Genomic DNA, 12202 nt, shown 5'->3' on the forward strand with positions numbered 1-12202 from the left:
ACACCAGAGTGGCCCCGGGCCACAGCCAAGAACATCACTCCTCCAGCCCATTCCCTGGGGCAGCAGAGGTGACTGGCCCAGTAGTCTCCCAACAGGCCTGTTCCCAGACACAATAGTTGCGGCCCTGTGGTCACATATAAAGAGCCTGCACCCAACTCAGGGAGTGAAAATCTTTACTCACAAGTCCTTACACTAAGTCCCTCGGGCCTCAACAGGTGGGAGCCATGGGCCTAGACTGGAAACGCAGAAACTTCTCCTGGCTTCTTTCTCTGTCCTGTCCTGTGCAGGTGCACTGAGGGGCAGGGATTCAGAAAGTGCCAGTCATGTGACCTGTTGGCAGGAGTGCTGAGGTTACTGGTGCCAGCTCACTTCAGTGCACTGGATCATTTGTGATAACAAAGCACCATTGTGCTGAGAGCCAAGACCTCCTGCCAAGTACCAGTTGGAGGGCTATGCCCGTGCTGGCACTGCAGTGAATCAACAGTAGGCTGTGCTTGCTACTGAGGCCCGCCTGGGCCATTTTCTCAGCCCACAGTGCCTTTCTGATAGGGGAAGGGGCTGGGGAAATGAAAGTGGACTAGGGGGAGAAGGAGAGAGAGGGAGGGAGGAGTAAGAGGAGAAAGGGGGATGAGAAGGGAGAAAGAAAGAGAAAGAGGGATGTCGAGGGAGAGAAAGACTCCCCTGGATGCCTGAATGACACTTTAAGATGGAAGAAGTTAGCCCAGGGACGTTCCTGAGGATTATCCGTACATCACCACAGAACTCTGCTGGGGGAAAGAGTCACTCTCTTGCCAAAGAAAGGGGAAAACCATCGTTAGGTAACTGAGACATGTGAAACAAATACATAATCATATTATGGAAATGACACTGGATTTGCAGTCCAGAAACGAGTATTCTCATCTGGAATCTACCTCCAACCAGCAGGTGACCTTAACCACGTCACCTCACCTGTCTGGGCTGCCTTGCCCTGGGCACTTATATGGCTGCTTCCTTAACTCTGGACCTCGAAGGCAAGGCAAGCCCTGGCTCCACGGGTCGGAGACAGGCAGAGGTGGGCCCGGCAGGCCTCAGAACTCATTGATGTGTTTCCTAAGAGGCTTCTGAGATGAAGTAGACTGTCGAGACATGTCCTGGCTCCTAAAAACTCTTTGTAGACAGTCCTTCCTTTCAGCATCTCAACACACAAAGCTCCTCTGTCTTCTAAACTCACTAGAACTCAACTTGCCCATTTGGTTTCAACTTTCCTTATGGCCATCCTCTGGAAGCGCAAAATGTCCAAAGTTATGTTGAAATTGATAGTAAAGGGGAAGGCAATGACACAACTGCTGCAGTGAAAGTCCCATTAGATGAACATTCCAACCCACGTGCAATAAGCAAGTTTGATTTCCCTCATCACTTGCAAGTTCTCCTTTTGTCTGATGGAGTCAGGCTGGCTTTTACACTAGCAAGGCTGCATGCCAAGAGGAGGGGGCTGCTGGAGACCAGCTCCAGCTAGATGTCGTGTCAGGGGTCCCCAAAAGGAGAGGACAGCATCGGTGAAAACTTGGGGGCCTGAGGGTGAGGAAGACACAGGCACTCTTATATTGGTGCAAGTCTCTCCTACTGAGGGTCTCAGCGGGTCTTTATTTATACAGTAAGGTGAGCGGTGAGATTACATCAACACAGGCATTGAATAGCACAAAGACAATCATTACATATTTTCTCATGAAACTATAGAGACTCCCTTGGTCTCATAACAAAAGGGCATTTCTTTGGTTACCTTAAAAAACATCAAGACAAATAATTTTCTAGGTACAGGTCTATTCTAACATGATCAATTATTTCAGACAGCACATTTGGTGACAATTAATCATTCTATTAAACTTTCCTAGTTTTGGAGTGGGCGTGAAAGTCCTATTCTATATTGTATCACTGAAATCAGCCTATCTCCTAGCACTCAATTAACTTGGCTAATTTATCAATTACTTCAAAGTGGCCTAAGCAACTCATCAAATCTATGTTAGTTCTACTGAAGTCTAACTCTAAACTAGAAATTTTAAATACTGAGAGAACAGCAAATAACTCAGTCTTTTGGGCCGAATTTCAGTCGTTTGAATGGACATTTGTTTGTCATTGATAATGAAAGCAGCCTTGCCTTTGGAGGAACCGCCCGTAAACGCCAAACCTGGCAAACCTGCCTATTCTAAATGGGTTCTGCCATCCGCCGCATCAACACAAAACATAGGAGACTTTAGAGGGAAGGAACTTTAATACAACTAGAAAACAATGCAGAAAAGGCAAAGAATATAGTTTCTAAATCAAGCACTCAAAATTACCCGTCCCCTCGTGGGTAAAAGTTCACCCAAGCAGGATTGGCCCAGAGCAAGGCCCCAAAGCCTGCCACAAGTCTTAAGCATTTTCCAGTGGGGACCCACAGAAAAGGATCAGAAACAACCAGACAAGTCTGGAAGGAAAAGAGCAAAATCAAAATCAAGACAAAAACCGCCATTGTCACCTCCCCACGGGTCTCTCACCCACATCTGTGTCACTCAGTCCACGACCAAAAGGCAAGTGTAGTTTCTTCACGTGTCTCTTGGCTCCATGTGCCTCCTCCAGGTCTCCTTCTGGATCTCCATTGTGCTTCCTTCCTTCTTTAGTCTCCTCTGCAGCTTCTTCTCTCCCTGCTCAGCTCCACCCTCCACTTGGGTGGGGCAGGAAACCTGGAACCTCCCCCTTTCCGGGGACCACCCTGTTACAAAATGAGAACAGGGAATTCTTGGCCAAAAAGTTCAATGCTCTTATGCCTTCCTTTAACAATGAACACAGCTACTAGAGAGGCATAGGGACAAACAACCTTCTTTGCTGTGACTGGTAAATGCAACCATTCCTATGGCCCTTTTTGCCACAAAATTCCGGTGGCATGTGTGGGGTGGCTAAGATTATGAATTCCCATGGCTTGGTATAATCTAGCCTTAATAGTTGCTGATTGTTCAACACAGCATTTACATTTTGTAAGGCTTGTGCAGCTTCTGGTGTTAACTGCCTAGGGGAGTTTGGATTAGAATCACCTTTTTTTTTTTTTTTGAAATATGCAAGAACTTTATTTTAAAAACTTTAAAATTAGCAACAATTAGAGGGGAATCTTCTTTAACTTGATCTGTTCTTCCACGTTTGAAAAGTATTTCATCTTTGTTAAAATTTCCTTGGCTTTTTCAAAATCATCTTGTTCAAAAGCTCTGCTTACATTATCAGTCAGCTCTTTCTGTTTAGCTCTGACAATAGATTCAATCTCTTTCACGGCAGCTTCACTTTGCATTTCTGCAAGTTTTTCATTGATTTCCATTATTTCCATGAGGAATTGCCTGTCCATTTCATAATCTGTCCCTTCAGGAATCTCTACTCCACGGAGCTTTAGAAGATATAGTCCCCTGCTCAGGGGGACCAGAAGAGTCTTATAGGCATCATTCACCAGGGTCGAATGCTTCTTTGAGAACTCCTTTTCAGTCTGTGCTGGAGCTTTGCAGTGTCAACTCTGAAGGAAAGGTTGCAATCCAAGAGGCTGAAGTAGTCCTGAGTCGGGTCAGGGGGTTGCAGTGCCCGGCACTGCGGGCAGAAGGGCCCGTCTTTCCTCACGGGGCCCGCCGGGCTGCCGCAGTTCCAGCACCGGGCTGAGCTGCTTCCCGCCGGCGACGCCGAATGGCAGCTTAGCGGTCTCCTTCCAGGGGCTCCCGCTGGCTAGAACCCCCACGCACGGAGCAGGGCCCCCCCCCCTCCAGCCCCACATCTTAGAATCACCTTTTAACACATCAAACAGTGGGCTTAAATCAGCAGTTGTCAGTTGCAAATGAGCTCGAATCTAATTTATGTCTCCAAGTAGTTTCTGGAAATCATTTGACGTTTGTAAAGAGTCTTTTCGCAGCTGCAGTTTTTGTGGTAACACAGTTAAAGAACAAATGACCCTTCCCAAATAATTAATTGGCAGAGATGTTTGGATTTTTTTCTGGTGCTACTACAAGTCCAAAACTCTGCAATAAATCCACCAGACGCGTCAAGGCCTGATTTAACAGATCTACTTGGGCGTTACTGATTAGTATGTCGTCCATATAATGAACACAGTAAATGGAAGGATACTGATCCCTAAAGGATGACAGAACCATGTCTACATATTTTTGACATAAAGTCGGACTGTTTTTCATGCCTTGGGGAAGAACTGTCCATTCATATCCCTGAAATGGCCTCCTTAAATTTACAGAGGGGACACTAGATGCAAATCTTTCGCAGTCTTGGGGAGACAGAGGAATGGTAAAGAAGCAATCTTGTAAATCAGTAACAATAACATGATCATTTTTGGGGATGGCCACAGGCGATGGCAATTCTGGTTGTAAACTTCCCATATCTTGCATAGTAACAGTTATTGCTCTGAAGTCTTGAAACAGCCTCTCCATTTTCCTGATTTCTTTCTTATCACAAATATAGGAGTGTTCCAAGGGCTGGTTGTAGGGCGAATATGTCACTTTTTTAAATGTTCCTGAATTAAAGTAGTTACAGTCTGAATCTTTTCTTCTATCAGGGGCCATTGCTCAACCCAAACTGGCTCATCACTCTTCCAGACAATTGGGTCGGCTGTAACCTTTGCAATGGCCCCCTTCATAAATTTGAATTGTACCCCAAACCTTGTCCTGGCTCTCTTTGAGTCACCTCAATGGGAAACCCGCGTCCCTCCAGTCTCTGTCCTAGACCTTGATCTGGATGAAAACCCATTGGTAACATCTGAGCAGTAACTTTATCATTGGGGCTAAATAAAAGCACCCCCATCTGGGAGAGAATATCCCTCCCCCATAATGTCATAGGAAGAGATGGCATGACATAAGGTTGAAAAGTCCCAGATATTTCTCCATCATTCCAATTTAAAATTTGAGAGCTTTTAGCCACATTGTTTGCGGATCCTAAGCCAATCAGAGAATCGGACGTGGTCTTAGTAGGCCAGGCACTAGGCCAATCGTGTCCCGCTACACAAGTAACATCGGCACCTGTATCTAGCAATCCTTCCATTGCTTTTCCTCGAATTTTTATAATTTTGGTCGGTCTAGTGTCTTTGATTTGTTGGACCCAAAAAGCCGCGTCACTGGATGCAAAACCTGAATCCCCTTTTGACGTATTGGATGCAATTTTTTTTATTTATAAATTTATTTTTATATTCCCCATACAATTGCAACCCCCTGATTTTGACCCCAATCACTCCTTTCCCCTCCCCCCCCAAAGTGTGTCTCTGGTTCATAGTTGTTTGTTGATTTTGATTTTTTTCTTTCTTACAGTTATTCTTTTTCCTGATCCCTTATTTAGGTTTTCTAGATTCCTGTTATGAGTGAGACCATCCGGTATTTTTCTTTTTCTTTCTGGCTTATTTCGCTGAGCATGATCCCTTCCAGCTCCATCCATGTTGCTGCAATTTGCATGTGTTTATCTTTTTTGAATGCTGAGTAATATTCCATGGTGTATATGTACCACATCTTCTTGATCCAGTCATCTATTTTTGGGCATTTGGGTTGTTTCCAAAATTTAGCTATTGTAAATTGTGCTGCTATAAACATAGGGGTGCAGGTGCTCTTTGGAATTGATGTTTCTGTGTCCTTTGGGAAAATACCTGGGAGTGGAATTGCTGGATCATATGGAAGCTCTATCTTTAGTAGGTTGAGGAATTTCCACACAGCTTTCTATGTGTACCCAATGCTGGGCAACGGCATTGCAAAGTTCTGGTTGTAGCCTGGTCCACTTGGAATTGTGTACTGATTGCTGGTGCTCTGTCTTTCAAGACTCAGTGCTTGACAGGTGCTGGTGGCTGTTGTTTTGGCCCTGTTAGCTACATGACAGCTTTCCATAGTGGTTGGACCAGTTTGCACTCCCACCAGCAGTGCAGGAGAGTTCCTTTTTCTCCACATCCTCGCCAACATTTGTTGTTGCTAGTTTTTTTAATATGTGCCATTCTCACTGGTGTGAGATGGTATCTCATTGTTGGATGCAGTTTTATTGTCAATCGATACCATGGGCAACAAAAGCAATTGAGCAACTTTTTGTACCGGGGCGAATTTGTATTGTTTTTCCTGGAGGCTCCAGTTATGACTTTTATTTCATCGGTAAAATTTGAGTTAATAACAGCAGATATTACTTTAATGACTTGCAATGAGGTAGAGCCCCGGCCAAATACCAGCCCCACTGTGTCAGGCAGGAGGGGCCCATACACTTCCGTCACTGCCGCAGTATATGATTGATCAGGAGGTAACGTCCTGTGGAGGTGGAAGGCCAGTCCAGGCCTGCTCTGGTTGAAGTCGTGCGGGCGAAATCAGAGACTACTTTCCGCTCTGGCCATTCAAGTCCCCAATTATTTGAGGAGCCTGGGCTGGGCCCCTCACCCAGTTTCCCGACTGCAAGTTATTGTTTGAAAAACCAGTCAGGGCGGTGGCAGCAATAGATTGTCCATGAGGTGGCAGTAAAGTGCCGTTTTTATGAAATTTGCATCGACAGTGCTTTACCCCATGAAATCCTTTATTGCATGGAGGACAAAGACCTTTTGGAGGCGTTACATTCAAAGGAGCCACACTATTATTGGCTGCAAATGGCTTATTAAACTGTTGAAACAAGGTTGATGGAGGCCCAGAGACTGGTTTATTGGGGCAATTTCTGCTGAAGTGCCCCTGTTGTCCGCAAGAAAAACAGGTACCAAAAGTTTTGGCACCACCATTGTTTGTTTGTTCGCCCTTTTGTCTATGAATGGAGGCGAACCACTGGCTGCTGGTCTGTCCCTCTAAGGCAGCCGCTATAGCCACTCCTTGAAGGTAAGATGGTGTGACTTCTGAACAGACTCAGACATATTCTTTAAGGACATATTCATTAAGGTCGCCTGTTCTTTGAATTGGTCTTCTTAATGTCTGACATGAGATCAAAGCATTTTCAAAAGCCAGCTGTTTTATTAGCATTTGAGCTGCCTCCTCATTATGAATAGTTTTGTAGACAGCATCCATCAGCCGTGACAAAAAATCTTGGTAAGTTTCCTCGGGTCCCTGTTTGCTATTACTAAGACCAGAGATTTTCATTTCACCGGCTGGTAACTGGGTCCATGCAAGAACTGCAGCCTCATGCACAATATGGAAGGCTGCTGATGGAATCCGGATTTGAGCACTATTTTCATGCCAATCATCTTGGCCCATAACCATTTCAAGCGGAATTTCATCTTTTTTCCTTTTTGCTTCCCTATTATGTTTATTTACTAGTCTCCGTGCCTCCTCCTCATAGTTTGCATTCCACAGCAAGAAAACGTCTCCATGGGCTTCCCCGGTGGTGCAGCGATTGAACACTGGATTGTGAAGCTGCCCGCAGGCTCTGCAGTGCCGGTTCGATCCCCGGCTACCGGGCGAGGGTCCCACATGGCATGCAGACCTCGCCTGCTGCACCCGCTGCTCCCCTCAGCAGTGTACTTCATCAGTCTGTCTGTTCTGCTCCCCGCTCTGGCTCTGGGGAATTCTCTCACCCTCCCGAGCTTCTGACTATACCCAGTGCTTGTATAAATAAATTAAACAAATCTTTAAAAAAAAAAAAAAAACACCTGCAGGCAGACTAGATCTTGCTGTCATTTGCCAATCATGAGGAGTGAGAAATCAATCGATTGGCCACTGATTCTATTAGGTATATAGTATAAGGGGAAGTAGTTCCATAATCAATGGTTGCCTTTTTTAATTCTTTTAAAAGCTCAAAGGGGAGGGGCTCCCAATGAGGTTCCTGGAAAGGTCCATGCAGGTGGCTGGAATGCAAAAGGCTACCAGGAAGCCCACCTGGGGGGCAGGAATGCGGATACCTGCCTGGAGGACTCAGACAATGAGCCTCCCTCCTCCCCCTACGAGTCTCTTCTCAAAGAACCTCTACCTGCCCCAGGAAACTTTTCACACCCTACAAATTTTTCCCACAATAGGAACCCAACTTCCCACCTGACCCCTCCGTACCCTATAAAACCCTGCTTCCCCCTAACAACGTGCGCAGCTTCACTGACCCCCACCTTGGGTGTGTGAGGTCCACCCGGGGCGCAATAAACTTACTCCCTTTGAGAAATTTAGCCTGGCTCTCCTTTTCTTTACCGTGCCGAACATTTCATTCCTCAAGTTGGCTATCAACATTAAGTACAGGAAAGCACCAAAAGGTAAAATTGTTATAGGACAGGGAGAGGGACAGCCCAAACCCCACAAACCTGCCTATTCTAAATGGGTTCTGCCATCCGCCACATCAACACAAAACATATGAGACTTTAATGGGAAGGATCTTTAATACAATTAGGAAACAATACAGGAAAGGCAAAGAATCTAGTTTTAAATCAAGCACCCAAAGTTACCCATCCCTTCATGGGTAAAAGTCCATCCATGTGGGATCAGCCCAGAACAAGGCCCCAAAGCCTGCCACAAGTCTAAAGCATCTTCCAGTGGGGACCCACAGAAAAGGGTCAGAAACAACCAGACAAGTCTGGAAGGAAAAGAGCAAAATCAACATCAAGATAAAAGCTGCCATTGTCACCTCCCCACGGGTCTCACATCTGTGTCACCCAGCCCACGACCAAAAGACAAGCGCAGTTTTTTCACGTGTCTCTAAGCTCCATGCGCCTCCTCCAGGTCTCCTTCTGGCTCCATCCTGCTTCCTTCCTCAGTCTCTTCTTCAGCTTCTCCTCTCCCTGCTCAGCTCCACACTCCATTGGGTGGGGAAGGGAACCTCCCCCTTTCCTGGGGACCACCCTGTTAAAGTTTGTGGTCTCAATGTGGAGGAATTTGATTGAACATTACAGGAATAAGGCTTGAGATCTGTCTTTCCTTTGGCTAAGTCACTGACATATCTGTTAATGATCTCAGCCAAGTCCAGGCTGGGGGGCAGTTCAGAATTTAGACTGGTTTCATAATTAGGAGCCGACGCCCTCGCTAGGAGGTCTGCATTGGCGCGGGAACTATTTTCTGACCTTTGAAAAACTATTTCATCATCTGAAGAATCCTGATCACTTCCTTCAACACTATAGACTATTTTTTCTTTCACTTTTGGTTTTGCGTCTTTTGTTTCGCCTTCAGCCAGGCTTAGCCAGTCTAATTGCTCAGGCAATTGTTTTGTTAATACAGGGCTGTCAAAAAAAAAAAATACAGGGCTGTCAGCTTTGGGTTCTTTGATGCCCTGTATGGTTAAAGAGGCACCAGGCATGGACAGTCGTGATCCCCTGAGTTTTTTATTTGTTTTTTTTTCAATTCAGATCCTTGATCTAGCATGTCTTATAGAGTGAAAATGCATCTATGAGTACCTTCTCGGGTCCATGGAGAGTATAATAGGTTGTCATTTCCTCTCCTACTCTGGCCCAGGTTTTTGCATCCAGAGTTCCATCCCTTGGAAACCAAGGACAACACATCTCAACAAAAGTTAGAAGCTAGCCAATAGTGCATGAGAGGTCTTAACGCCTCTCTTAGCAAGTGTATGCTTAATGATATCAATAAAGAGTCCTCTTTCCTTAGACTCAGGATGGCCCATAACTTCTCAATAGATAAGACACCCACTCGACTTCTCTGTTCTGAATTACTGCTCCGGTACACACCTTACCCACGAGCAGAGCCTAACCGTCCCGGAAAAGGAAAGAAACTTACCTCTCAGGTCCCTGTTCGGCAGCCACCTGCTGGAGGCCAGATCCAGCAGAATGTCGTGTCAGGGATCTCAGAAAGGAGAGGATGGCTTCGGTGAAATCTAGGGGGGCTGAGGGGAAGTGGAGATGAAGCAGACACAGACACCTTTTCTCATGCAAGTTCTCCTACTGAGGGTCTCAGCCAGTCTTTATTTATACCTTAAGGGGAGCGGTGAGATTACATCAACATAAGCATTGAAGTAGAACAAAGACAATCAGTACATGTTTTCTCATGAATATCTAGAGTCTCCCTTGGTCTCATATCAAAAGGGCATTTCTTTGATTACCTGAAGAAAAACATCAGGGACAACTGGTTTCCTAGGTACAGCTCATTCTCTAACATGATCAATTATTTAAGACAGCACAACATTCAGTAACAATTAAGCACTCTATTGACCTTTCCTAGTGTCAGAGTGGGCATGAAAGTCCTATTCTATATTTTTTTTACTAAAATCAGCCTATGTCCTTAGCACTGAATTGGGCTAATTTATCAATTACTTCAAAGTGGCCTAAAGCAATTCATCAAATCTATGTTAGTTCTACTGAAGTCTAACTCTAAACTAGAAATACCTAACCTCCGCACGGCCTGTGAACTATTGACCTTTCGCATACACCAGGGAATGTACTGCTGCCGCAAACAGGTATCCCCTGTGTTAGGTTACGGTTTCCAACCACAGCTGGTCCAGGGCAGCTTGTTCTCCACAGTTCTTAGGGCCAAAACATTTCTTTCCTGTCTATACCTTTTACCATTTTTTACTGTCTTTGACAATGATTCATGCTGTAGGGGCAGGAAGATCACAGAGCAGGTTTTCTGATCCAGCAGACCAGGTAAAGGAGGAGTCAGAGTCCTCAGTGGCTTTTTCAGGTCTTTTATTTAGATTTACCAGGCATATGGCAGGCATGGGTGCTGGGGGGCCGGGAGGCTGGCAGTCCTCCCAGCCCCCAGCAAGTCCTCACTCTATCTGGGCTCTCTCTGGCATTCTCTCTGCTTCTCTTCTTCTTCTCTCAGCTTCTGTTCGTTCTCGGCTTCTGCTGGCGTCCCTGTGACACTGCCCTTATAAACACAGTCTTAGCCCAGGTGAATCCCATCTACCTATGCCCACACCCTATTCCTGGTGCCCGCCATCAAGTATTCATTCAGGACCGCAAGGATCCATCATCTGTCCTGATGGCAGGAGGGCAGAAAAGCCTGACATTTTTCCTTACCCTACAGTCCACCCCCTCAGGGTTTTCTGCCATATAGTCTTTATCAGTCTCAATATACAAGTCATAAACACATGTCTCTTGGCAATATGAACACTGCAGCCATGGCCCACGAAAGTAAATGAAATACATAACAATATCACAAAATACAACAGAACACAAGTAAGTCCAGACAGGGCACCAACCTAGTGGCAAAAGATAATTATTGGTACCAGCAGATGATTCACCACTTCTGCTGCCAAAGGCACTGCTCATACGAGGGAGGGGCAATCACTCAGACATTTGTCACATGCCAGGAGCCGTCAGGCTTCCTGACCTTCTCTGGCTGTAGTCTTGGCTACAAGCCACACATGGCATCCACCCCCAGGATGCACTCACTCCTGGATTGGGGTTTCTCTACTGTTTGGGGGTAATCACCCAACCTTCAGGGTTTCTGTCTGCTGTCACTCCACACTCGACTTTCATAGCCACCAATGCGACACACAGACCCTGCACTCAGGCCAACCCACTGCACAAGCACATGGGTCGGGGATCCAAACTCTATATGCAGCTTCTCTCGGGTCCCCTCTTTGGCTGGGGCTCCACCCCAAGCCACGTTCCCCACCATTCCCCAAGAACGGGTTCCTCAGCTCCTCACCCTCACTCGAGAATGAGCAGGGCATCACCCATTGGTGATTTTATGAGACTCACTGGCCTTCCTCAGCTTACTTAGTGCTTAACAGCCACTCAGGGCTTCCCAAACTTAACATCAGTACCAGCTTTGCCTTCTCAGTTGGCTTTTCTCCTCTGCCTAGCTGCGGGCATCACATATGACTGCTTTTTGGCCATCAAGGCCTACTGGCCACCCCCAGATTCCCATCTCTTGGGGTTTACAAACGATAGCATCCTCCCCCAGGGTCCCAAAAACTTAACCTGCCAAGGTTCCTCTGCCTTCTGGTGGAATTATCAGTCAAGTTCACCAGTCAAGTCCATTAGACCTCTCTGCATCAGCACTGGTGAGCTCCAAATCGTGATCCTCTCTTCCCCGAGACTCTTGCTGCCTCGGGGGTCATTGGCTGGTTCTCCCGGGCATCTCCTCCATGCGAGGTCTCATCCCGCAGCTCCGGACCTTGTCCACTCCTGTGCCACCATGGCGCCACCAGCGTCGTCACAGGCACACATAGTCTGTTACTCCTTAGTCCCTCCAGGTCTTCGGAGGGCTCCATACCCGTCTGCATGGATCATCTTGCCAACTTATGCCAATTGGAGGGACAGGAAGACCACAGAGCAGGTTTTCTGATCTAGCAGAGTGGGTAAAGGAGGAGTCAGAGTCCTCAGTGGATTTTGCAG

At 46.4% G+C, this 12202-nt stretch overlaps 1 protein-coding gene across 1 annotated transcript; it reads right to left on the reverse strand.

Moving 5' to 3' along the window:
* Positions 1-3072: 3072 nt before the first annotated feature.
* Positions 3073-3714, reverse strand: LOC119230290 (iron-sulfur cluster co-chaperone protein HscB-like; the record flags this gene model as incomplete). The annotated part of the gene is given in 2 exon segments (XM_037491340.2): positions 3073-3483; positions 3486-3714. Coding segments are annotated over 2 exon segments (603 nt in total), but the record flags the coding sequence as incomplete, so codon positions are not given.
* Between the last annotated feature and the right edge of the window lie 8488 nt (positions 3715-12202).

Source organism: Talpa occidentalis, unplaced genomic scaffold (assembly GCF_014898055.3).
Source record: "Talpa occidentalis isolate TD23 unplaced genomic scaffold, MPIMG_talOcc4v2.1 talOcc4.606, whole genome shotgun sequence".
NCBI lineage: Eukaryota > Metazoa > Chordata > Mammalia > Eulipotyphla > Talpidae > Talpa > Talpa occidentalis.